This window comes from Nuphar pumila, chromosome 12 (genome assembly GCF_984573655.1).
Source record: "Nuphar pumila chromosome 12, dmNupPumi1.hap1.1, whole genome shotgun sequence".
In the NCBI taxonomy this organism is placed as follows: Eukaryota; Viridiplantae; Streptophyta; class Magnoliopsida; order Nymphaeales; family Nymphaeaceae; genus Nuphar; species Nuphar pumila.
Genome location: NC_143260.1, coordinates 84,746,890 through 84,770,996, shown reverse-complemented (window position 1 = coordinate 84,770,996; position 24,107 = coordinate 84,746,890). Strand labels below are relative to the sequence as shown.

At 45.2% G+C, this 24,107-nt stretch overlaps 1 protein-coding gene across 2 annotated transcripts in view; it reads left to right on the top strand.

Annotated features, from left to right (window-relative positions):
* The window catches only part of LOC149821108 (uncharacterized), a 57,936-nt gene extending 35,817 nt beyond the window's left edge, over nt 1-22,119 (top strand). The window contains exons 9-13 of one of the 2 annotated variants that reach the window (XR_016426444.1): nt 20,378-20,479; nt 20,586-20,775; nt 20,851-20,964; nt 21,057-21,141; nt 21,882-22,119. Coding sequence is in view for 1 of the 2 variants with exons in the window: in XM_089982417.1 (XP_089838543.1) it covers nt 20,378-20,479; nt 20,586-20,775; nt 20,851-20,940 (382 nt within the window). In the remaining variant the exon portion in view is untranslated. The remainder of the gene's footprint in view (nt 1-20,377; nt 20,480-20,585; nt 20,776-20,850; nt 20,965-21,056; nt 21,142-21,881) is intronic. The other variant, XM_089982417.1, reaches the window with a different exon arrangement.
* The last annotated feature ends 1,988 nt before the right edge of the window (nt 22,120-24,107 follow it).

Genomic DNA, 24,107 nt, shown 5'->3' with positions numbered 1-24,107 from the left:
GACTTGTAACTTTTAGAATAATTTAGAAAGCTTGGAAATCATACAATTATCAGAGTTTAAATAGTACTTCAGCGGAAAATGATATTTTTAAAACAAGTCGATGGACCTTGAGCGCATTACAGCGTAAACTTTCCTTTGCCGAATTCCGCACAACTATTGAAATCAAATGGTTTTAAAATGCAATTTCAATGATTGAGAATTTGTTTGTTGAAACCAAGAAGAAGTTTACTAAAACAGTTTTAGTAACTCAAGGTTTAATAAAAAGAGAAATTTTGAAATACACTTTATATCAAATTTACCAACATGTCCTCAGGAGCGAAACGTCAGGAAAAGAGCTCAAACTTGATCTCATCACGCCATTGTGCCATCACAGATTGTATTACCTATCCATCACCTGCCCATAAAATTGGTCAGTTTCACTAAAAACTGGTAGGTGCACGGACAGGATAATATAGAACATAATTGAGCAAAATAATTTAATATGTCAAGTAGACAGGCAATTAAATAGCAATTTGCTTTCAGCAGTGTTATGGAGCAAACTATCATGAGCACGATGCTAGAATTTTTGCAAGCATTTTACTGGCGTAAGTAGGCTAATTATTACAAGCAAAGAACTACATAAGAAATTTAACTAGCCACATACAATGCTACATCAACCACACACACAATTCCATAAGTATTGAACCTGTTATACACTATAACTTTCATATGGGCATAACTCAACAAATTGTGTGATCAGATTTAAATTATGTTTCAATATTAACTGGCCAAGTGGGTATGCACAAGACACGACTCTAGAAACAACATAAACTGATTCGGGGGTTTATTATGCTGTGTATTTTATGATAACCCGGATAGCTGACTGAGTCCGCACCTAAGGGGAATGTCGGTGACCAAGAGAGAAATCCCCAAAGCAGCATAAACAATAGATGCATCCCAAACATGGAGAGCTACCACCTAGGATAATTATGGTAGTCCCTTTCTCCTAGCTCCGATGACTGGGAAAGCCGAGTCTTTTACTCGTAACTGCCATTAATGGTTTGTCCATCGAAGTTTTTGTACCTTCCCATCCTCTCTCCAGACAGGAGTCAGCGGTTTGAATGAGTACATCAGGGTTAGTTAACTGAATACCCATTCTACATACTTTGGTCTTTCGACCCAACTCGAGTATCTTGCCGGTGAAGGCAGAATCATCACTTATTTAGGTGATCACAACATTTTGTTATTTGCACTCATCGAGGTTGCCACAAGCTACTCGTCCAATCATCACAACGTAAGAAGACGCACTTGTCAAAAAGTACGCCCGTACTTGTCAAAAAGTACGACTACGATGAAAGGGAAATAGTTTCACAAAAGAAACCCCAACAGATATCATCTGCAAAAAAAGTAATGCAACATAGTTTGGCAAGATAAGTCTTGAATTCATTTCAACAATATTTTGCATATTTCATAATACAAGGTCGTCTCGAATCTCATGTCCGATCAACAAAGTACTTAACATGGTTTGCATGTCTAAAAGTACGCTACACCGAAAAAAGGGGAGTGCGTAGGCTTCTCAACAGGAACACACAACTTCATAACGATCCAAAGAATACAGAGGTGCTCATTTGGCACGATTCATCCTTAAAAGCCACAATACCACATTGAGTCATTCACCCAAGGCACATCGCTATCGATCTTGCATCTGAAATTTATCTTAATATCAACATGATTCGCATAACACGCGGCACTAGGTTTGATAAATGAAGAATGGGTCCTTCAACAAAACCCCACTTGATCATAGGTTCATGCCTCCGATCGGGGTAATTGAAATTGAGCCGCAACTCGAATCGAGGTTATAAAACATTTCTCCCAAGTGGGTGGACTTGGGAGGGCCCAAATGTGACTTCGCAATCCTGCAAGACTTGAACTTAACTTTGCAAAAGTTGTGCATTTTGAAGAGCACTGGGTTCGCAGAAGGAAAGTCGCTTTTAAAGAACTGCAATGCACGAGCACAACTTCTAGTGTTTTGAAAACAAGTGAAATTAGGATAGGCACAAGACTCCATTTATGTAAGTACATATTTACCATAAGTGTGAGCATATGCAGGTATTTTGCCTTAAAATACATATTTATGACCGTTGGACACCTCAACATCTACACAAGTGGGGGCCCCAATGGCCCCATGTTGGAACAATAATAATAAAAAAAAGAGAAAAATAAAAAATAAAAATAAGAAAAGAAAAAAACCTAAAAACTATAATTACATGATGAAAAGACCAAAATACCCATATCGGGTATTTTGGATGCAACTTAAAATATACATATATATACGCATGTATATATATGTATATATTATACACGACTATATTTTAACACGCAGCACGAAGATGCGTCCCCCTTTTGTCACGAGAACATCCTGTAGCCAAAATCGCTGAGTCTTCCCTGCGTGCGCCAGAGAAACAAGGTGTCGCGCCGTCGGATCCTGCTGCGTACCTTCGCGGATGCGGCTCAGCAAAGCACCCTCCAAATGTACTATGAAAGGCTCTGCACGCACAACAACCAGTTCAGCCCTGTAGCTCAAGGCGTCCGCAACTACATTGGTCTTCCAAACCTTGTACTCTTCCAAACATGACGACAAACAACTCTCGACTTGCGATGTCGCACATCGAGCGAAAAGCACATAAGTAACACACAAGGTACCAAAACCATACCTTGACCACTTAGATAAGCAAACATATAAGGAAATAAGTAATACATGAGACACGAAGTCGTACCTCACTCAAAGGAAACATGCAGGCAAAAATGTATGCAATCAAACAAGGGCATAGGTATTGCAAGAAGTACGAAACCACACCTCAAATTCATAAACAACTACACAAAATAATAATCGAAGAATGAAATTGTACCTCGACCCATGAGCATGCAAACAAGAAAATACGCATTTCAGAAGCAATATAACTCTAAGCATGTCTAGCATGGGCATCTTAATTATTTTAACTTAATTAGGTTCATCTATTACCCTTTGTGCGACTTTACCCTACCTTGGAGGTTACACCTGACTCCGAGTGTAAGCAATCAATGTCTCGATTGTGGGGTGTGAGCGAGATCCGTTGCGTGAGCTGCGAAAGGCAAAAAGTGAGCATCATGCTTAACATTTTAAAAAGAAGAAAGGGGGTTGAGACTACGTCCCTGTCTGCCAATAAATAGAGGAATAGAAGAAGGGGCAAAGGTGGGACTCGCTTCTTGCTTGCAGGAACTGCAGAGGCACATACATAGCCCCTTCTAGAAAAGAGGTGGCGGAGGCAAGGCTACGCCCCTGCCGAAAAAGCACATCGGCAAGGGTAAGGCCCCTGCCCGACAATAAAAAAGGTAAAGGCAGGGGCGGGGGTGGAAGAGACGGCAGGGAGGTCACCGACCCCCTACGGGCCTTCCGATTAAAACCAGGGGAACCAAGGGAGGGCTCGGTATAGCCAGCTCTGTGCCGGCTTCGGCGAGTTGCGCAGGGTCGAGGGTGAGAACCCAAGGAGAAGGAGCAGGGGTCGGGGGATGCAAGGAGATCGGCGACGCTGTCGTCGGATAGATCCAAGAGAGAAGGGAGCAAAGCGAGGGAACGAGAGAGGGACCATCCCCTCTCGTTCATCACTGTTATCGCTGCCTTCTCGACGACCCTTAGGTAAACCGATCTCTCGCCTGCCAGAGAAGGAACCAGCACGTGATGGGGGGTTGCCGGAAATCACAATGAGAGAGAGACGAGGGTTGCGAGGTTGGGACGTCGGCGAAAGGGCTCGGGTTGGCTGTGGCGAGCTCTGACAGGAACCCGCCACCTGGGAGAGGATCGACGATGATGGTGGCAGCGGCGGCGACGATCGGATCAGAGGGGAGGAGGCGTCGGCGGTGCTGTCGTGCACAGGGCACGGGGGGGCTCGAGAGGGAGGTGCGGTCGGGGTTGCCGGCGAGGCTGTTGCTCGTAGGGAACGAGAAGGGGGGGCGGTGCATCGATCCTCCCCTCCCGCAACACTCTTAAAGAGCTCGGGGAGGGGCGAGATCCAGGGAAACCCTCAAGGGGTTTCCTTATCCTGCCGAGGGGGTGGAGCGGCGCACAGGGGAGGGTTTTGCCCTCACCCTGCGTCGGGTTTTAAAATCCCAATGAGGGCGGGCCTGGGTCGGGTCCCGACCCGACCCGGGTCCGATAATTTTTTTACGTGGGTTTTACATCCTACCCCTCTTAAAAAAATTTCGTCCGCGAAATATCCTTAAAAGATTATCTGCAACAATCCGGTTCTTAGTTAATCGCTGTTAATGAGGATGCACCATATGTGTGAGTGATCCGAAACATGTATGCTTTTAAAGTAATCAAGACGACTCATAATGAGTTTCTGAGAAAGGTTTCAGTTAAACAAACTAAATGTGTGATTTCCTTACAAAACTTTTTTTTTTTAATGGGGTCTCTGTACTTTATCATAATCAGGTTGTCGTTCGTTGCCCTTGCTATTTCTAACATACTCTTAGTCCGGAATAGCCTTAACCAGGGTTACCGGAAGCGCCTAGCTAAAAGGGGAAGCGCGCTTCGGAAGCGCGAAACGTCGCGCTTCCGAAGCGTGGGGGGGAAGCGTCCCCCTTTTTTGGGAAGCGCGCTTCCCTTTAATGGGGGACGCGTTTCCCTTTAATGGGGGACGCACTTCCCTTTAATGGGAAGCGCGCTTCCCCCACGCTTCCCCCTCGCTTCCCCCTCGCTTCCCCTGTTTTTTCAATTTTTTTTGTATTTTTTATTTTTTATTTTTATTTTTTTCGCTTCCCCCTCGCTTCCGAGACGCTTCCTAGGTCGCTTCCGAGACGCTTCCTAGGTCGCTTCCGAGACACTTCCCGAATCGCTCCTAAGTGGTCCCACGCTTCCCCGCTTCCTAAAATTTTGAAAGTGCCTCGCTTCCCGCTCCCGCTTCCCGTATCGCTTCCCGCTCCCGCTTCCTCAACTGGCAACCATGGCCTTAACTAATCCCCATATCTCAAGGTCTTACATGGCCAGTTGTCCTATCTTCGCTTAAGTTATCTTTCTTAGAATGACCCCAACTTTCATAGAAGACAAAATGTAACACTCCAAATTTCAAACTTGCAAACCTTTTCAGAAAAACAGGCAAGAGACTAGAAATAACTCTTTCCTTCAGAGTTTGTTTATGAAATCAGCGGAAGATTTTTCTTTTGTTAAATCAGAAGGCAAGCTGACAACTTTGGGCACGTTAGCTAAAGAACCAAAACTCACAAAATTCGGGTATCCTAAGGAAAATCCGATACAAACCCATAGTGTCCAGGACGCGAGCTAAGAGCAGGAAGAAGTCTTGAAGCCATCTTGCAATCGCGCCATCACCCGTAGTGTACCTAATCATCACCTGTACCCATAGAATGGGTTAGTTTCACGAAAAACTAGTAGGTACACAAGAGAGACTAACAGGAAACTGAATTAAGTGTATTTAATTGAGCAGATTACACAGTTTAAAGCAGATATGTAGTTAAACACGTAAGCAATACAACAAGGTAAGCAGTGTAAACGGGTAAGTAGTGCAAGCGAGTAAGCAGTGCAAACGCGTAAGTAAGCAGTGCGAGCAAGTAGTTGATGCAGGGCAGGACCCGATTGGGCCCATCCTGCCACCCGATCCGCCACAAAGGACAAATGAGCGACTTCACGTATATGACCCCCTTGCAGGTACGAAGCCGCGACGCAGGGAGGTACCCCTGCGCACCTACTCCAGGCGTGGTGGAGTTCGCACGTCACAGAACCAGCAACAAATGAAAGTTGACCCGGATCACGGTTCGGATCCAAGTTTGGACCCGCGACCCGGGTCTAGTAAATAGCCTTTAAAAGGCCCACGCCTAGGGTTGCGTGGGAGAGATTGTTTTGAAAAGCTTCAGCCGTCATTTCTTTCTGTTCTTTTTTGCTTATTCCTTGTTACTTGCATTCTGTTTCCTTCATTCCTTTACTATTGGTTGTTTTCCCCATTGATTATTGAAACTTATTGAGAATAATAAAGAGTTTGGGCCACACCGATTCACGGTGGGCTTCTGTTTTCATTCCTCCTCCGACGTGGACTGCATCAAAGTGGTATCAGAGCTCCGACGTCCACCTTTATCAGCGAGATGACTCTTGAAGCGGGGACCGATCCGGCACGAGGCGAAGAGCGTGAGGAGGCTGGCAGCGAAGATCCCTTACTGCGCGTAATGGACGTGTTGACGAAAATCTAGGAGAATATGCTGCGAATGAGTAGGGATATCGCCGGCCTGTCGAAGAGGATGGATGGGTTTGAGGACCGCGTAACAACACTCGAATCGCCCAAAGAGCCGTGCGCAATACCGGGCGTAGACCTCGTCGATGGCGCAGCCGCAGGTTTGATTCCCAGCATTGCCGAACCCCAGCAGCCGACGCAACTCCAGCAGGGTCGCGTCGCTGCGTTCTTGCTGGCGACAGCCATCACCCCTGATCTGGGCATCTTTCAACAACACTAGGGAGCTCCGATGAGCAGTAACTCCCTAGTAATGGTCCCTCACCCCAAACAACGTGCTCTTGTGTTGGGATCACAGGTGGGGCCGAGCCTGCAGGACCCCAGCAGTGCGCTGGGTCCATCTGCAGGTCTGGGCTCGTGGTCACGTGTACCTGTGGCTATGCCGCAGGTCGACCCAAGCCTGCAGGGCCCCAACCTTACGCTGGGCCCACCTGCAGGCCCTGGCTCATGGCAGGGCGTCACGCAAGGTGCGCTGCAGATGGAGCTGGGTCGGCAGGGCCCCAGTGTCACGCTGGGCCCTGCCGCAGACCCGGGTTCGTCTGCCCGAATCCGGAGAGATTCATCTCTCCCTCCCGATCCCGCGCAGGGAGGCTCCGAGATTGCACCTCTACGAGCGGGAGCGGGCCAAACCCATTTGGTTGGACCAAACCCAAGAGGGTCCAGCCCAGTGTTCGCTACAGCAGGGCACAGGCCTGTTTCACTGGGACCAGCCTTTGGGTCTCAAGGAGCGGGTCTGGGTCTAGACCCCCCTTACCCAGCCTACCTAGTTGGTTCCGGTTTGCGGGCAGCCTCGAACCAGAACCAACCCATTAATTTTGACCCTCAAAATAGACCCCATGTCGACCCAAACCCATATCGGACCCAGACGGAGCTCCAGTTTGGATTTGAGCCGGGTCAAAACCAGACCCATAATCTTATGGATCGGGGATCGAGTTCAAACCAAGCCTCTTATCCCCACAACTCGAACCTCGATCCAACCCATCCATATCTGGGTCCGACGAGTAATGTAGGAACGGGCCCGATCCATATCCCATCGGGCGAGTCAACCCATCAATATACCCACCAACCCTTGTACCCAAACCCACCTGTCCACCCAACCCTGACCCAGAACCCAATACAACATCCGACCCAACACCATACTCCTAACCGACAACCATATTATACCAACCCTACCTGCCAGGAAACCGAATCCCACCCGAACCCTCCACCCTACCTTGGACTTCCCGTCATCCCAGTACCCCAATACCGGCCGCAGATGGTGCCCGCCCATGGGCAAGCCAGACCGAGGCAATGTCAGCAGGAACCGGCGCGCCCTGACCGCCGACCCCTCATCGGTAGAGTTCGACAACACCAGCATCCCGACGAGCAGTACCGCACTACAGACAATGAAGCAGTATGGGACAACGACATTTTCTGGAACGAGCATCCTGCAGGAATGGTGGAGCTACGACAACAGAGAGCACCAGAACACTCCTCCACTTACGAGGTGAAACTGAATCTTCCGGAGTTTGCAGGGCGATTCGACGCGGAGCAGTTCTTCGACTGGTCTTATGCCGTGCAGTTCTTCTTCGACTATCACACCGTTGCTGAACATCATCGTGTCTCTCTAGCGTCTACTCGATTGAGAGGCCTAGCACAGACATGGCGGGTGGAGCTACAACGATCGAGAGAGCGACAGGGATTAGAGCGCGTACAGTCATGGGAGGAAATGCAAAGATTGATGCAGTCAAAATTCGTGCCTTCGGATCACGCCGAGCGAGCCTACAAGGAATACCTGACCCTGCGTCAAGGCTCCCGAACTGTAGCAGAGTACACTGCGGAGTTCCATCGTCTTTCCCTGCGTGTGCAGATCGAGGAAACAACCCGCCATCAGGTCACGAGGTACATTTCGGGTCTCCGTCCTGCTATCTCTGATGATTTTAGTTGTGTCACAGTTGAGACATTAGATCAGGCCAACAGTTACGCCATGAACATCGAGGACAAGCTGAAAATGAGGCAAGAATATAGGACTTCCCGTAGTAAACCCACCAGTCGACCTAAGTCGGGTTTCCCAACCAGGGGAGCAAGCTCCCCTAGTGATTCAAAGCCTAGAGCAGACTTTAGCAAACCTGACCAGTCAGGCCCAGCTTTCCACACCCGGTCCAAAGCCAAACCTAGTGAGTCGACCCTTCGTTGTTTTAGATGTCAGGAGTTAGGGCATGTCGCGTCTAAGTGTCCCACCGTGAGCAAGAACACACATCTTGTTGAAGGAATTGTAGAGTCCGCATCTGCGAGTGAGAGTGATAGTGACACCAAGTCATTAGTTGAAGACGAGGATGAGAGGGAAGTTATAGAGTTCGACGGTAACGTTGAAAGTTTGTTGTCCATCCGTCATGTGTTGACCACACCCCGATAATCGGCCCCATCGAAATAGTTAAGGAATAACATTTTTAGGACCCGGTGCAACTGTGAGGGTCACGCTTGTGATGTTATCATTGACACCGGAGCATGCGAGAACATGGTGTCTGAGAGTGTGGTTTCTACCTTGAAACTCAACACCGAGAAGTTGTCCCAACCCTATAAGATGGCCTGGTTCAAGAAAGGAAACGAGGTTCCCATCACTCAGCGATGCCTAGTCCGGTTTTCCATGGGGGAACACTACCACGATGAGGTGTGGTGTGATGTAGCCCCTATGCACGCGTGTCTCATCCTTTTGGGACGTCCCTGGCAGTTTGATCGCCAGACAACTCACGATAGTCGCAAGAACACATACTCTTTTATCTTTAATGGCCATAAGATAGTCCTACCTATCAAGGAGACCGACTTTCCCATAGTGGACAAACTTGAGCGAGTCCACAGACTAGCAGGCCTCTCGTACCGGCTTTTCTTGAACCATTGTCAGGAAGATGGCTATTGTTATGCCCTGGTGGCAAAGCCCGTGATGAGTTCGTCAGTGTCCATTCCCGCGGACATTGCCCTTCTTCTAGAGGAGTTCCGCGACATTATGCCGGATGACCTACCTGATGGATTACCTTCGACAAGGGTAGTCCAGCATGCCATTGACTTTGTGCCAGGGTCGAGTCTACCCAACCTTCCTGCATATCGCATGAACCCCTCCGAGCATAAAGAGTTATTAAGACATGTTCAGGAATTACTGCAAAAGGGTTTCATTTGCGAGAGTGTTAGCCCTTGTGCAGTACCCGCCTTACTCACTCCTAAGAAAGATGAGTCCATGCTCATGTGTGTGGATAGTCGCGCGATCAATCACATCACAGTCAAATACCGTTTTCCCATTCCCCGTTTGGACGATATGTTTGATATGTTATCTGGTGCCTCCATTTTCTCTAAAATAGATTTAAAAACGGGTATCACCAGATTCGTATACGGGAAGGGGATGAGTGGAAAACGGCATTCAAGACACGTGATGGATTGTACGAGTGGTTAGTCATGCCGTTTGGATTATCTAATGCCCCATGTACCTTCATGAACATGATGACCCAAGTCCTGCATCCGTGTATTGGGAAGTTTGTTGTTGTCTACTTTGACGATATTTTGATTTATAGTTCGTCATTGTCCGATCATTTGAGTCACTTGCGTCAAGTCTTAGAAATTTTGAGGAAGGAAAAATTGTATGCCAATGCAAAAAAGTGTGAGTTTATGACGTCCAGTGTCGTGTTCTTAGGTTTTATTGTGTCATCCGATGGAGTCAAGGCCGACTCCGCAAAAGTCCGCGCGATTGTCGATTGGCCTACCCCAAAGACTATAGGAGAGATCCGTAGCTTCCACGGGTTAGCCACTTTTTACCGACGTTTCGTGAGAAATTTTAGCACCCTCATGGCCCCCATCACGGAGTGCCTAAAGGGTACTAGCTTTCATTGGACGCCCGCTGCTGGAAAAGCCTTTACGACCATCGAAGAAAAAATGACCAGTGCTCCTGTCTTAGCCCTCCCTGATTTTAGTACAGTCTTTGAGGTTGAGTGCGATGCCTCCAAAGTGGGGATTGGCGCAGTCTTGAGTCAGAATCGTAGACCCGTTGCCTTCTTTAGTGAGAAGCTGACTCAGGCCAGGTGTCGGTATTTCACTTACGATGTTGAGTTTTATGCCGTGGTACAAGCCCTTCGTTATTGGAGACATTATCTCATTTATAAGGAATTTGTCTTGTACACGGAGCATGAAGCATTGAAGTATCTGAATAGTCAAAAGAAGTTGAGTGCTCGTCATGCCAAGTGGGTCAGCTTCTTGCAAGAGTACACCTTTTTGCTTCGCCATCAATCTGGTACCCTGAACAAGGTGGCTGACGCTCTTAGTAGGAAGAACAACCTTTTGATGACTATGTCAGTGCAGGTCATTAGTTTCGAACAATGCAAGGAATTATACCCCACGGACCCTGATTTTCATCAAGTCTGGGAAGAGTGCATCTCTTCAGATCGCACCCTCGACCCCCGTTTTTGTATTCATAATGGTTACCTCTTTCGTGGGAACAAATTATGTGTGCTCGATTTCTCCCTTAGGCTTTAGTTGATTTCTGAATTACATGAAGGAGGGTTAGCAGGGCATTTCGGGCATGATAAGACGTTCGCTCTGTTAGATGAACGTTACTTTTGGCCCAAAATGCGCAAAGATGTTGTCAAGTTCATCCAAGGGTGTCATGTGTGTCAAGTGTCCAAGGGTCATCGTCAGAATAGTGGTCTGTATACTCCGTTACCCATTCCTGAACGGTCGTGGGAGCACGTATCCATGGATTTTATCGTGGGCCCCAGAACACCACGTCGTTTTGATTCAATTTTAGTCGTTGACCGGTTCTCCAAAATGGCTATCTTTGTCCCGTGTAAGCGAACCACCAATGCCTCTTTAGTCGCGTCCTATTATTTCAAGGACGTTGCCCGCTTCCATGGCCTACCCCACACAATCACTTCTGATCGTGACACGCGTTTTATGAGTCACTTTTGGAAATCGTTATGGGCCCTGTTGAAGACTAAGCTTCAGTTCAGTAGTGCGTATCACCCCCAGACCGATGGCCAAACCGAAGTTGTGAACCGCACCTTAGGAAATTTGTTACGGAGCCTAGTGGGGGAAAATGTCAAAACTTGGGACCTCGTATTGCCCCAAGCCGAGTTCGCATATAACAGTTCCATTAACCGTTCTACTGGTAAATCTCCGTTCCAAGTAGTGTATGGTCGGTCAACCACCCATGTCGTTGACCTAGCCCCTATGTTAGATCTTTCAGCTCCAGCTCTGGATGCTTTTGATGCCGTCGAATATATGCGTGACATTCACAGACAAGTCTGTGCCAAACTTGTCGAAAGCTACGAGGCCTATAAAGCTTTCGTAGATCAGGGTCGTCGTGATGTCCACTTCCAGGTCGGTCAACTCGTCTGAGTGTATCTGCGTCCAGAGCGTTTTCCTGTAGGCACCTATAGCAAATTAAGTCCTAAGAAGTATGACCCTTTTAGGATCCTTCAGCGATTGGGTTTGAATGCCTACCTCCTTGAGCTGCTCGATGATTGGCATATTTCCCCTATTTTCAACGTGGCTGATCTATATGCTTACTGTGGCAACAACAAGTCGTCAGAGCCGACTTCTTCCCAACCAGGGGAGAATGATGCAGGGCAGGACCCGATTGGGCCCATCGTGCCACCCGATCCGCCACAAAGGATAGATGAGCGGCTTCACGTGTATGACCCCCTTGCAGGTACGGAGCCGCGACACAGGGAGGTACCCTTGCGCACCTACTCCAGGCGTGGTGGAGTTCGCACGTCACAGAACCAGCAGCAGATGGAAGTTGACCCGGATCGCGGTTCGGATCCAAGTCTGGACCCGCGACTTGGGTCCAGTAAATAGCCTTTAAAAGGCCCACGCCTAGGGTTGCGTGGGAGAGATTGTTTTAAAAAGCTTCAGCCGTCATTTCTTTCTGTTCTTTTTTGCTTATTCCTTACTTGCATTCTGTTTCCTTCATTCCTTTACTATTGGTTGTTTTCTCCATTGATTATTGAAACTTATTGAGAATAATAAAGAGTTTGGGCCACACCGATTCACGATGGGCTTCTGTTTTCATTCCTCCTCCGACGTGGACTGCATCAGTAGTTCAAACGGGTAAGTAAGCAGTGCAAGCAAGTAAGTAGTTCAAAGCAAGGAAACAGTGCAACTGACAAACACAACATACGATTCAATTGATCGTAGGCTGTGAACTATTAGAATATAGATCGGATATGGATCCAGTACTAGATCCATATCCATATAGAATAGGTTCATGTTATAATGTATAATGTATTATACATTACTAACCAGGGGCAATCTTGCCATTGTAAAATATTATTGTAAACCTATTCTATATTAATGATGTTTTAGTGCAGCACGCTGAAATTGAAGTGGCTGCCGATCCCAAGGAAATCCCCTCTCCTCTCTCCTCTCTATTCACAATAGAACTGCCAACCCAAGCAGTTTTAACATGGTATCAGAGCAGCGATTAATCTGGGCATAAAAGTGCTCTCGTGAGGGATCGTGAAAGGATCTGCCAAGCCTTCAGCCAAGTCTTTTCCTGCCAAGCCTTCAGCCGAGTTTTTTTTTCCCTCATCAGCGATCGTGAAAAGGCCAAGCCTTCAGCCGAGTCTTTTCCCTCATCAGCGATCGTGAAAGTGCCAAGCCTTCAGCCGAGCCTTTTCCTACTTCACGACCTACCGTGCCTAACCTTCAGTCGAGTTCACAGACGAGGTGAGTCTCCTCTTCCTCATCTTCAGAACAGCCGAGTTCCTCCTCTTCAGAATAGCCGAGTTCCTCCTCTTCAGTCGAGTTTCAAACAGGTCACCTCTTCAGCCGAGTCTTCTGCTCCTCATCCCCTTCAGCCGAGTTTGAAACAGGTCACGCCTGTTTTTTTTTTCTTTCTCCCTTTTCAGCGAGTCTTTTGCTCTCTTCCTTCTACTACTGAAATATATTTTTTTATCAACTGTTTCTTCTTTTTTACTTCGCTGAGATTCCTTTCAGCTTCATTCCCATTCATCGCCTGAAAACTGTTTCTTTCCCACAAGGTTATTTTCTGTTTTTCTTCTCCATCAATTCTGAACATCACGTTACTGCTGGTCTGAAAACTGTTTTGTCACGACTGCTTTATTCTCTTCTACTTAACCTTTTATCTTGAATTGCTCTGTCGTTTTGTTGCTTCAGCCACTAGAGTTTTCATTTCAGTTTCAGTCACTAATACTTCAGGCAAGCCGTATCTTCTTGTTGTCAACCAGCTACCAATGGATACTTCAGGCAATTCGGGTCTTTCTTCCAACTTCCTTGGACAGTTAGTTTCAGAAAAATTGACTACCAACAACTACCTGACTTGGAAAAGGCAAATTGCTCCTTTTATTCGTAATCAAGACCTTTCAGGTCACTTGGATGGATCTACTCCTATACCCATGGTTGCCAGTTGAGGAAGCGGGAGCGGGAAGCGATACAGGAAGCGGGAGCGGGAAGCGAGGCACTCTCAAAATTTTAGGAAGCGGGGAAGCGTGGGACCACTTAGGACCGATTCGGGAAGTGTCTCGGAAGCGACCTAGGAAGCGTCTCGGAAACGACCTAGGAAGCGTCTCGGAAGCGAGGGGGAAGCAAAAAAAATAAAAATAAAAAATAAAAAATACAAAAAAATTGAAAAAACAGGGGAAGCAAGGGGGAAGCGTGGGGGAAGCGAGGAGGAAGCGTGGGGGAAGCGAGGGGGAAGCGTGATGGGAAGCGCACTTCCCATTAAAGGGAAGCGCGTCCCCCATTAAAGGGAAACGCGTCCCCCATTAAAGGGAAACACACTTCCCAAAAAAGGGGGACGCTTCCCCCCGCGCTTCGGAAGCGCGACGTTTCGCGCTTCCGAAGCGCGCTTCCCCTTTTAGCTAGGCGCTTCCGGTAACCCTGCCTATACCTCCAAAATTTATTATAACCGAAACCAAAGAAGATGGAGGATTGCCGAATACTATTCGCAATCCTGCATTTGTTTCTTGGATGAAGCACGATCAGGCCCTTGTTGCATACATCACTTCCACATTATCTCAAGAGATATTGATTTTCATTCCTGATGATTGCACATCCAAAGTTTTGTGGGAGGTTTTAGCTCAGACATATTCTCAGATATCTGAGGCTAAAGTACTGTTTCTCAAACGCGAATTTCAGATGTTAAGAAAGGGTGCAATGAGCATTATTGAATTCTTAAATCAAGTTAAAAGCATTACGGACCAGTTAGCCATGGTTGGATATCCAGTATCAGATAAAGAAAATGTGCAACAAACATTGAATGCCTTGGGATCAAAATATCATGTCCTTGTGACCTCCTTATTGTGCTTACCTACATTACTCAGTTTTGAGGAATTACGCGCCAAACTGCTTCAATACGAAATGACTCTGAAGTGCATGTCTGATACCTCAGCTAGACAATCATCTACGCATGAGGTTCTTGCCACAGGAATGATAGTTGATCGAGCACGAGGAGGACGTGGCAGAGGCAAGGGAATTGCCATCCAGGGTGGACGCGGATTACTACCCACACCAAATTCCACAGCCAGTTTTTCAAGGAATGTTCCCACATGCTATCAGTGTAATAAACGGGGTCACATCAAAGCCAACTGTTGGTTCAACCCGCAGAATCGAAACAAAACGCAAAACAATAGAAATATTGCTACACCAGGAACTGCAGGTACCTTTCGGGTCAGTGATGATGCTAAGGATCTTCTCTTATCTGCAATGACCAACTTGAACTTGAAACAGAATGATGATGGAATATGGTATGTTGACTCCGGGGTAGCGACTCATGTTACTGGCAATGCAGGTAAATTCTCTACTTTAGTTCCCTATTCTGGAAAATCTAATATTGTAACTGGAGATGGGACTCACCACCCTATTTTAAACATAGGCAATGTCCTTATTCCTTTGTCTGAGTCATCTATTTCTTTATCTGATGTCGTTCATGCACCAAATATAAAGAAAAACATTGTCTTTGTATCTAAACTTGTTGACTCTACCAATTCATTTGTGGAATTTACTCCTACTTCTGTCTTTGTCAAGGATCTTCAAACGAAGGAGATGTTCGCTAAAGGAGAGCGACGTGGAAACATGTATGTCTTCAATGAAGATCCAACCTCCAGTGTCTTGAAGCCCAAGTCTGGCATTCTCGTCTTGGTCATTATAGTCAAGTCTTTATTGAAAAGTTAGTGTCCAATGGTTTTCTTTCAGAGTCTGTTTCATTTTCATTAAAGAATAAAATGTGTTCCAATTGTCAAGTTTGCAAGAGTCATGTACTTCCTTTTCATCAAATAAATAAAAGATCTTCTATTCCTTTTGAGGTAATATGTTCTGATGTTTGGGGTCCAGGTCCCAATGCTTCTTCTTCTGGAAGTAAATATTATGTATCCTTTATTGACAATTTCTCTCGTTTTACCTGGATATTCTTCATGAAACACAAATCAGAGGTTTTTCTTATTTTTCGTCACTTTCATGCCTATGTTAAAAATCAATTCTCCCAAAATATTCAAATTCTCCAATGTGATGGAGGTGGTGAGTATTCCTCTAAAGAGTTTTTAGACTTCCTCCAAGATAATGGGATACATCATAGAGTTTCTTGCCCGTATACTCCACAACAAAATGGAATTGCTGAACGTAAACACAGACATATTGTGGAGAGTGCAATGAGTATGATGCATGGTTGTAATTTGCCCATCAACCTTTGGACATAAGCTTTTCATACTGCCACTCATGTGATAAATCGTCTTCCTATGCCTATCCTTGAAAACCAGTCTCCCTATTATGTTCTCTTTGGTATACAGCCTAATTATGATGAGTTACGAGTTTTTGGATGCACATGTTATGTACATGTTGACAAATCCATGAGAAACAAATTTCAGGATAAAGCCTCTATATGCCAATCTGTAGGTTATGCAGATGAACACAAAGGGTACAGGTGTTATGACCCTATCAATAAGAAGATCAAAATTTCCAGAAAAGTTGTCTTTGATGAAAATAGCTTTCCAGAAAATAAAGCCAACTATGGTCGTGAACATGGTGATATGGCTGATAATTGGTATAATCCATGGCTCAGTGCTGAACTTATCTCACATGCTGCTGAATGTACCACTTTGGCTCCTGAAAACATACATGATGAGACGGTTTCAGATAAGGTGTCGGAAACAGAATGTCAGATATACAAAGGGAATGTCTACACAAGAAGACCCAAAGCGCAAACAGATGCACCTGTTGGAGAACACATGACATTCCCCAATAATGTGGAGGCACCAAGAAAATCAAGCAGGATAAGGCATCCAATTGAAAAATGGGTAAGTTACGATAACTTCTCTATGGATTTTCAGATTTTCCTATCCAAGGTTGAAAAACATGAAGAACCACTTGGATTTTGTCAAGCTGTTCAATCTGACAAATGGATTGAGGCGATGAATAAGGAAATAGAGGCACTTCATGAGTGTCGAACATGGGAGATAGTTGGTCGTCCCCCCGATAAAAATGTTGTTGGCTCAAAATGGGTGTATAAGATTAAATATAAACCGGATGGGAGCATTGAACGATACAAGGCACGTCTTGTTGCCAAAGGGTTCACCCAAGAATATGGTGAAGATTACGATGAGACCTTCAGTCCAGTAGTGAAAATGGGAACCATTCGCATTATCCTCGGCCTGGCCATTGAGCATGGGTGGAGCCTTAGTCAGCTTGATGTCAAAAATGCATTTCTTCATGGGGACTTAAAAGAAGAGGTCTATATGGAGCAACCTCAAGGTTATGCAGAGGGAGACCCAAAAGCATATGTATGTAAATTAACCAGAGCATTGTATGATTTAAAGCAAGCCTCCCGGTCATGGTTTGAAAGCTTCTCCTCAGAGATTCAGAACCACAGTTTTATTCGTTCCCAACTAGACCATTCTTTATTCATATACAGGGATGGAACCACTGTAGTTTTCTTACTTATATATGTTGATGATATAGTGGTCACTGGTAATGCTCCAGAGCGTATTCAACAAATTAAAGTTTTGCTGAGTATGTGATTTAAGATGAAAGATCTTGGAAAGCTAAGGTATTTTCTTGGTGTAGAGGTGGATAGACAGGATGGAGAAATGTCATTAACTCAACACAAATACACTCTTGATCTTTTGGCCAAAGCAGGAATGACAGATTGCAAACCTGTGCCTACACCCAGTGTTGTCAATCAAAAACTCAGCATTTGTGATGGCGAGTTGTATCCTGATGCAACCAAGTATCGCAGTTTAGTGGGCATGTTACAGTATCTTACTTTTACTAGACCAGATATTGTATATTTTGTAAATCAAGTATCTCAGTTTATGTATCAACCAAAGACTGGTCATATGGATGCCGTCAAGCGTATTCTCCGATATCTAAAAGGCATGGTGAGTGATGGACTCAAATATGCTCAATCTTCATGGGCAACACCGAAACATGACATATTGGCCTATACAGATGCAGACTGGGCAGGAGACCCAGATGAAAGAAGGTCGGTTTCAGGATACTGTGTTTTCATTGGCAGCAATCTTATCTCATGGAGTAGCAGAAAACAGAAAGCTGTGGCAAGGTCTAGCACAGAGGCAGAATATAGATCTATGGCAGCTACCACAGCAGAAGTAACCTGGGTTAGGCATCTCCTTACAAAAATGGGAGAGAGTATCTCAAGTTCAACCCTCATGTGTGATAATAGAAGTGCTGTACAAATTGCTTTCAATCCTGTTCATCATGGTCGGACCAAACATATTGAGATTGACCAACATTTTATCAGACAAAAGATAGCAGACAAAGAGATTGAACCGGTCTATGTGCCTTCAGAAGACCAAGTTGCTGATATGTTCACAAAAGGTCTCACAAGTAACCGCTTTTGGTATCTGAAGAACAAGTTGCACATGGTTCAATCCCATGTACAACTTGAGGGAGGGTATTAGAATATAGATTGGATATGGATCCAGTACTGGATCCATATCCATATAGAATAGGTTCACGTTATAATGTATAATGTATTATACATTACTAACCAGGGGCAATCTTGCCATTGTAAAATATTATTGTAAACCTATTCTATATTAATGATGTTTTAGTGCAGCACGCTGAAATTGAAGTGGCTGCCGATCCCAAGGAAATCCCCTCTCCTCTTTCCTCTCTTCCCACTCCTCCTTCTCTCTATTCACGATAGAACTGCCAACCCAAGCAGTTTTAACATGAACCACCATGCAACTAGCTTGTTCTCGTTCCTAGAACGAGGTCTCTACATTGAATCAGTATCAGGACATCGTTTGTCGCTCTCACGACTTCTAACAAACGCTTTGTCCTGAACAACCTTAAACTATTTCCATCTATCAAGGCCTTACGCGGCCACCTGTCACCGGTTATGACTCACTAAGGCGTCATACTTTCTCAGAAAATCCCACCATTCCGTAAAAGGTCCAAAACAGTATCACTAACTCAAATCGCTAACGATCTGATCCTCACACCTGAGTCCTGCATGTAATCATGCTAAAACAGAAAGCCGAAACTATGAATTCATAGTTGGCTATCACAAACAATCTCAGAAGATCATTACAGCTCACCATAACTTTTTATGGTAAGCAAAAACACAAGATCCACGTCGGATCGCTCGGTCTGAGAGATATACGACCTAACAAGGAATTTCCGCCCTAGAGGTATACCTGGTCTTAGACCATATACTCCCCTGCCGAAAAAGCACATCGGCAAGGGTAAGGCCCCTGCTCGACAACAAAAAAGGTAAAGGCGGCGGGGGGGGGGGGGGGGGTGTGTGGAAGAGACGGCAGGGAGGTCGCCCCCCCTGCGGGCCTTCCGATTAAAACCAGGGGAACCAAGGGAGGGCTCGGTATAGTCGGCCCTGTGTCGGCTTTGGCGAGTTGCGCAGGGTCGAGGGTGAGAACCCAAGGAGAAGGAGCAGGGGTCGGGGGGTGCAAGGAGATCGGCGACGTTGTCCCCGGATAGATCCAAGAGAGAGGGGAGCAAAGCGAGGGAATAAGAGAGGGAGAGAGATCGGTTTACCTGAGGGTCGTCGAGAAGGCAGCGGTAACAGTGATGAACGAGAGGGGATGGTAGTCACCGGTGGCCTGCCAGAGAAGGAACCAACACATGATGGGGGGTTGCCGGAAATCACAACGAGAGAGAGACGAGGGTTGCGAGGTTGGGACGCCGGCGAAAGGGCTCGGGTTGGCTGCGGCGAGGTCTGACAAGAACCCGCCACCTGGGAGAGGATCGACGACGATGGTGGCAGTGGCGGCAGCGATCGGATCAGAGGGGAGGAGGCGTCGGCGGTGCTGTCGTGCACAGGGCACGGGGGGGGGGGGGGGGGCTCGAGAGGGAGGTGCGATCGGGGTTGCCGGTGAGGCTGTCGCCCGTAGGGAACGAGAAGGGGGGGGGGGGGGGGGCGGTGCATCGATCCTCCCCTCCCGCAACTCTCTTAAAGAGCTCGGGGAGGGGCGAGATCCGGGGAAACCCTCAAGGGGTTTCCTTATCCTGCCGAGGGGGTGGAGCGGCGCACAGGGGAGGGTTTTGCCCTCACCCTGCGTCGGGTTTTAAAATCCCAACGAGGGCGGGCCTGGGTCGGGTCCTGACCCGACGCGTGCCCGATAAATATTTTTTTTACGTGGGTTTTACAATGCCCTTACATAAAAAAGAAAAGACAAAAATAAAAATAAAATTAATAAAAAATATCAAATCTGCCCTTAATGGGCAGGACCTATTACACATGCAGAATTACAAAAATAACCCTAGGGTATTACTTATTACAAAAGAAGACACACACACGCGTATATATATATATATATATATATATGTGTGTGTGTGTGTGTGTGTGTGTGTGTGTGTGTGTGTGTGTTATATATATGTGAACATGTACACATATATTTAACAATTGGTTAGCTTACTGGGTATTTATTCTGGGTTCATGACATGGGTGATGGTCTGATGTAACAAATATTTTGGATAGCTTAGGATCTTTGCAAGAGAAACAGACTTAAATTGCTATATCAAATGAATCAGATTGCTTAGAGATATCAGTATTGGCACTTTTTCATGTAATTCACAACAACCATACATGAAATGTCTATTATTTTAGAAACCTCATATCCTGAATATGTATTCTGCAAATGGCCTTGTGTGCAAATTTGTTGCAGATCAGCTGAAAGATATGACCCTAGAGAAGTTTCCTGGGCAAGGCTTGATTGTATGTCTTCAAGAAGAGGTTGTCTTTCCTTAGTAGTGTTGAATGAAAGACTGTAAGTAATTTTCATTTTTTATTTCTGATAGTGATATTTTCTATTGTCAAAACCTCTTGTTAATATTTTGTTAGTTTTAGAAGCATCCAGTAAACAATTTTTTCAGGTATGCATTAGGCGGTTATGATGGAACAATTTTTTTATCAAGTGTTGAAATGTTTGATCCTCGCCTTGGCTCCTGGGTGGTTGCTGATCCAATGAATAGTTGCAGAGGATGTGCTTCAGCTGTGACCCTTGGTGATTCTGTGCATATTATTGGAGGGTTTAAGAATGAAGCCAAAGAGATAGCAGATACTGTAACATTCTATTATTCATTGCCTTATTAATTTAACAATCTCATTTCTAACTCTTATATTAAATCATAATTGTAGGTAGAGTATTTTAGAGAAGGGGTTGGTTGGCAGATTACTAATTCAAAGTCTGTAGGAAGAAGATGCCTTCATTCAGCTGCTGTTTTGTAGACAGGTGTTGATTATGTGAGAAAGGTATAACCCAACAGTGCTTCTTTTGTATGTGAGACACATTCTCGTTTTCAAAATTTCTTCCATCAGCTCTATTGACTTGCTATTGCTGTTAGAACATGTCGGTATAAGTTGGAGTCAGATGACAATATGTAGACAACAGTGCTCGCTACAAACTGATCATAATCAAACATAATTTGGGTAAGTTTTTGTTCAATTTATGTGGTTAATGTATGCCCTAGTAGAAGTTACGTGCATATAAAATTCTGAAAATTACCATTGAGCAGTTGTAGCAAGAGATTTGAATTAATCAAACTTCTGATGAAGTAAAGAATGTCCAATTTGTTACTGTCAGCAGTGATTAGAAGAAATCTTGGTCCTCTAAATGCAGCAGAAGTAACCAATCTTGCTTGGAATATAGTCATATTTAATAAAATAATTTCAAAGATTGAAATGGCAAAGAATTAAAATATAGTTTCAGTCCTAAAGAAAGACAGGGAGATCAATATTGATTATCAAAAACTTGTCTAATTCTGCATTTGCATACCATAATTAAAGTAAAAAGTGGAGAAAATATAACACTGTACAAAGAGTCATACTAAGTCATAAGATGATGCTCTTTGGTTATTTACTGTTAAGCGCATCTGTTAGCATGTAGATATTATTTTTCACAAAAGTTGCACATAAAATATTCTTGGTATTGTTTAGTGGTCTAATGCTCACCGAGTACAACCTCAGATTAGCACATATCTTTTTTTTTATCCAATTTGTTTTCATTTCTCATCTTTATTTCAGAAAGTATATAGTCATTTTCTAATTACTCTTTGTATTTTATGAAACGGCTGTATCCTTACCTTCTATTGTATTGTCTTATCTGCCCTAAAAATTAATTAAAAAACAAGTGAATAATGTTGACCTTGTGCTAATCTGTTGGATCCCAGGGTTCTCATGGCTAGAAGCTGACTGGATGGCGTTTCAGAAAATGTATATATCATGTCCTGCATGTCCCTTTTTGCAGCCGTAACTTTAGCTTGAGTGCCTGCTTTTGCGGTTACAACTAGGCAAAGTGCCCCTTCATTTCACCTTTTTCCCGCTTGTCTTCCATGAACTATTCACTCCTTGTACTGTAAAATGTCCCAATGATTTCTGTTTTTTGATCCAGAAATGATGGAACACTGTTTTTTTGTTATGCTCTCTCTCTCTCTCTCTCTCACACACACACACACACACACACATGCGCACGTTCACATGCATTTTGAATTTTTGCACTTGTTTGCCATACCATTAAGGGGGTGTTTGGATGTGCTCGTTTATTCAATAGAAGTGGGAAGTAGCTGGAACATTGCACCAAGTGTTGGTCAGTAATTCAACATCTCAGCTTGTAGCGCTTCTGTCGTAAAGGGGTGATCATAAAAATACCCCTACTGCGGGCATATCATGTTATGTGGTATTTATGAACTTGATCGACCATTGTGAACTGAGAGTTCCTCATGGGCAATGGTTGCTTGGAATGGAAGCGTAGCTGTCCGTTTTATTTGTTATTTTCATAAGGCTTGATTCCAGGATGATAGGCTCGTTCAAGGACTTGTGGAAATGCATGTAAGTCCTTGCGTGGACAGAGTGTAGGATATGTTGTGTTCATTTTCAGTGCTAAGCAATAAGATAAAAACAGGCTGTGAGTTCTTTGGCCAAGTTGTGTGCAAGGTGTGTGCGTGACTTGAGTTCTGACACAGTAGCAAATTGCAAGGCAGAGACTTGCATGCGTGTCCCTTTGAAGTCCATTAGTTGTAAGGTTGCTAGCTTCCCTTGGGTTCGGGGAGTCTAGGCCGCACACAGTGCACACTTGAAGTGTGATAAAGTTGCATGTCTGACAGTTGGTACCAGAGCCAGGTTCAGTTGCCATGGCAGGAATGACGGACCTGCGAGACCGAATAACACGTGTAGAGGAGAGTCTGTCTACACTGGACGCACAACTTGTGACAGTTGTGCAAAGCATCAACCTTGTTATGACTCGAGCGAGTGGCCTTGAGGCTTAGAATCAGCAACTGGTTGAGCGATTTGGGAGCATGATTGGAAATGAACAAAAGGTAAAGATCCTGGAACCAAAGGCGTTCAATAGCACACAAAGTGCCAAGGACCTTGATAACTTCTTGTGGGATATAGAGATGTACTTCAAGGTTGCGAACACCCTTGTTGGTGACCAAGTGACACTGGCCAACATGTATCTCCATGTTGATGCTATGTGGTGGTGGGCTTATGTGGAAAGTGGTCCAGTTGGTGGTACGAAGTCTGTGTGAGAATATGTGAAGCAATTCTCGACACTGATGCTTGATGTGAAGAACATGATTGACAAAGACAAGCTCTTCAATTTCATGAGCGGGTTGCAAACGTGGGCACAATCGGAGCTTCAATGGCAGAAAGTGAGCAATTTGACTGTAGCCTTGGTTGCAGCAAATGCCTTGACTTTTGGTCGGAGGGTGGTAGTGACATCTAGAAGGCAAGGGATAAGTCCCCACAGGCTTCACGAAAGCTCGTTTAGAAGCATCAAGTGGAGGTAAAGAAGGAAGGCAGTGAGAAGTCTACCTCCTTCTCTGGTTGCTTTATATGCAAAAGACCCTATCTTGCCAAAGATCGCCCGCAGCAGAAAGCATGTTCTGTGTGCATCCTCACTGAAGGATAGATTGCAGAAAGGGAAGGAGTCTTACCTTGTAATTTTGCGGGAGGTCAAGGAAGAAAATGTGCAGGGTTTGGTGCCTGATGTGGTGCACGAGGTGTTGGAAGAGTATAAGGATGTGTTGCCTATGGAGATGACCAAGGAGTTGCCTCTACGGCATGATATGGATTACGCCATCGAATTGGTCTCAAGCACACATCCCTCGACACAAGCTCCATATGGTATGGCCTCTCTCTAATTGGCAGAACTTTAGAAATAGTTGGATGAGTTGTTGAAGGTTGGGTTTGTTCAACCGTTCAAAGCCCTGTATGGTGCCCCGGTGCTGTTTCAACGCAAGGATGGAAGTCTTCGCATGTGCATGGATTATAGAATGTTAAATAAGTTAACAGTAAAAAATAAGTATCCCTTGCCTCGTATTGAGGACTTGTTTGATCGATTGAAAACATCAACCGTCTTTACCAAGTTGGATTTGTGATCTGGGTATTACTAGGTT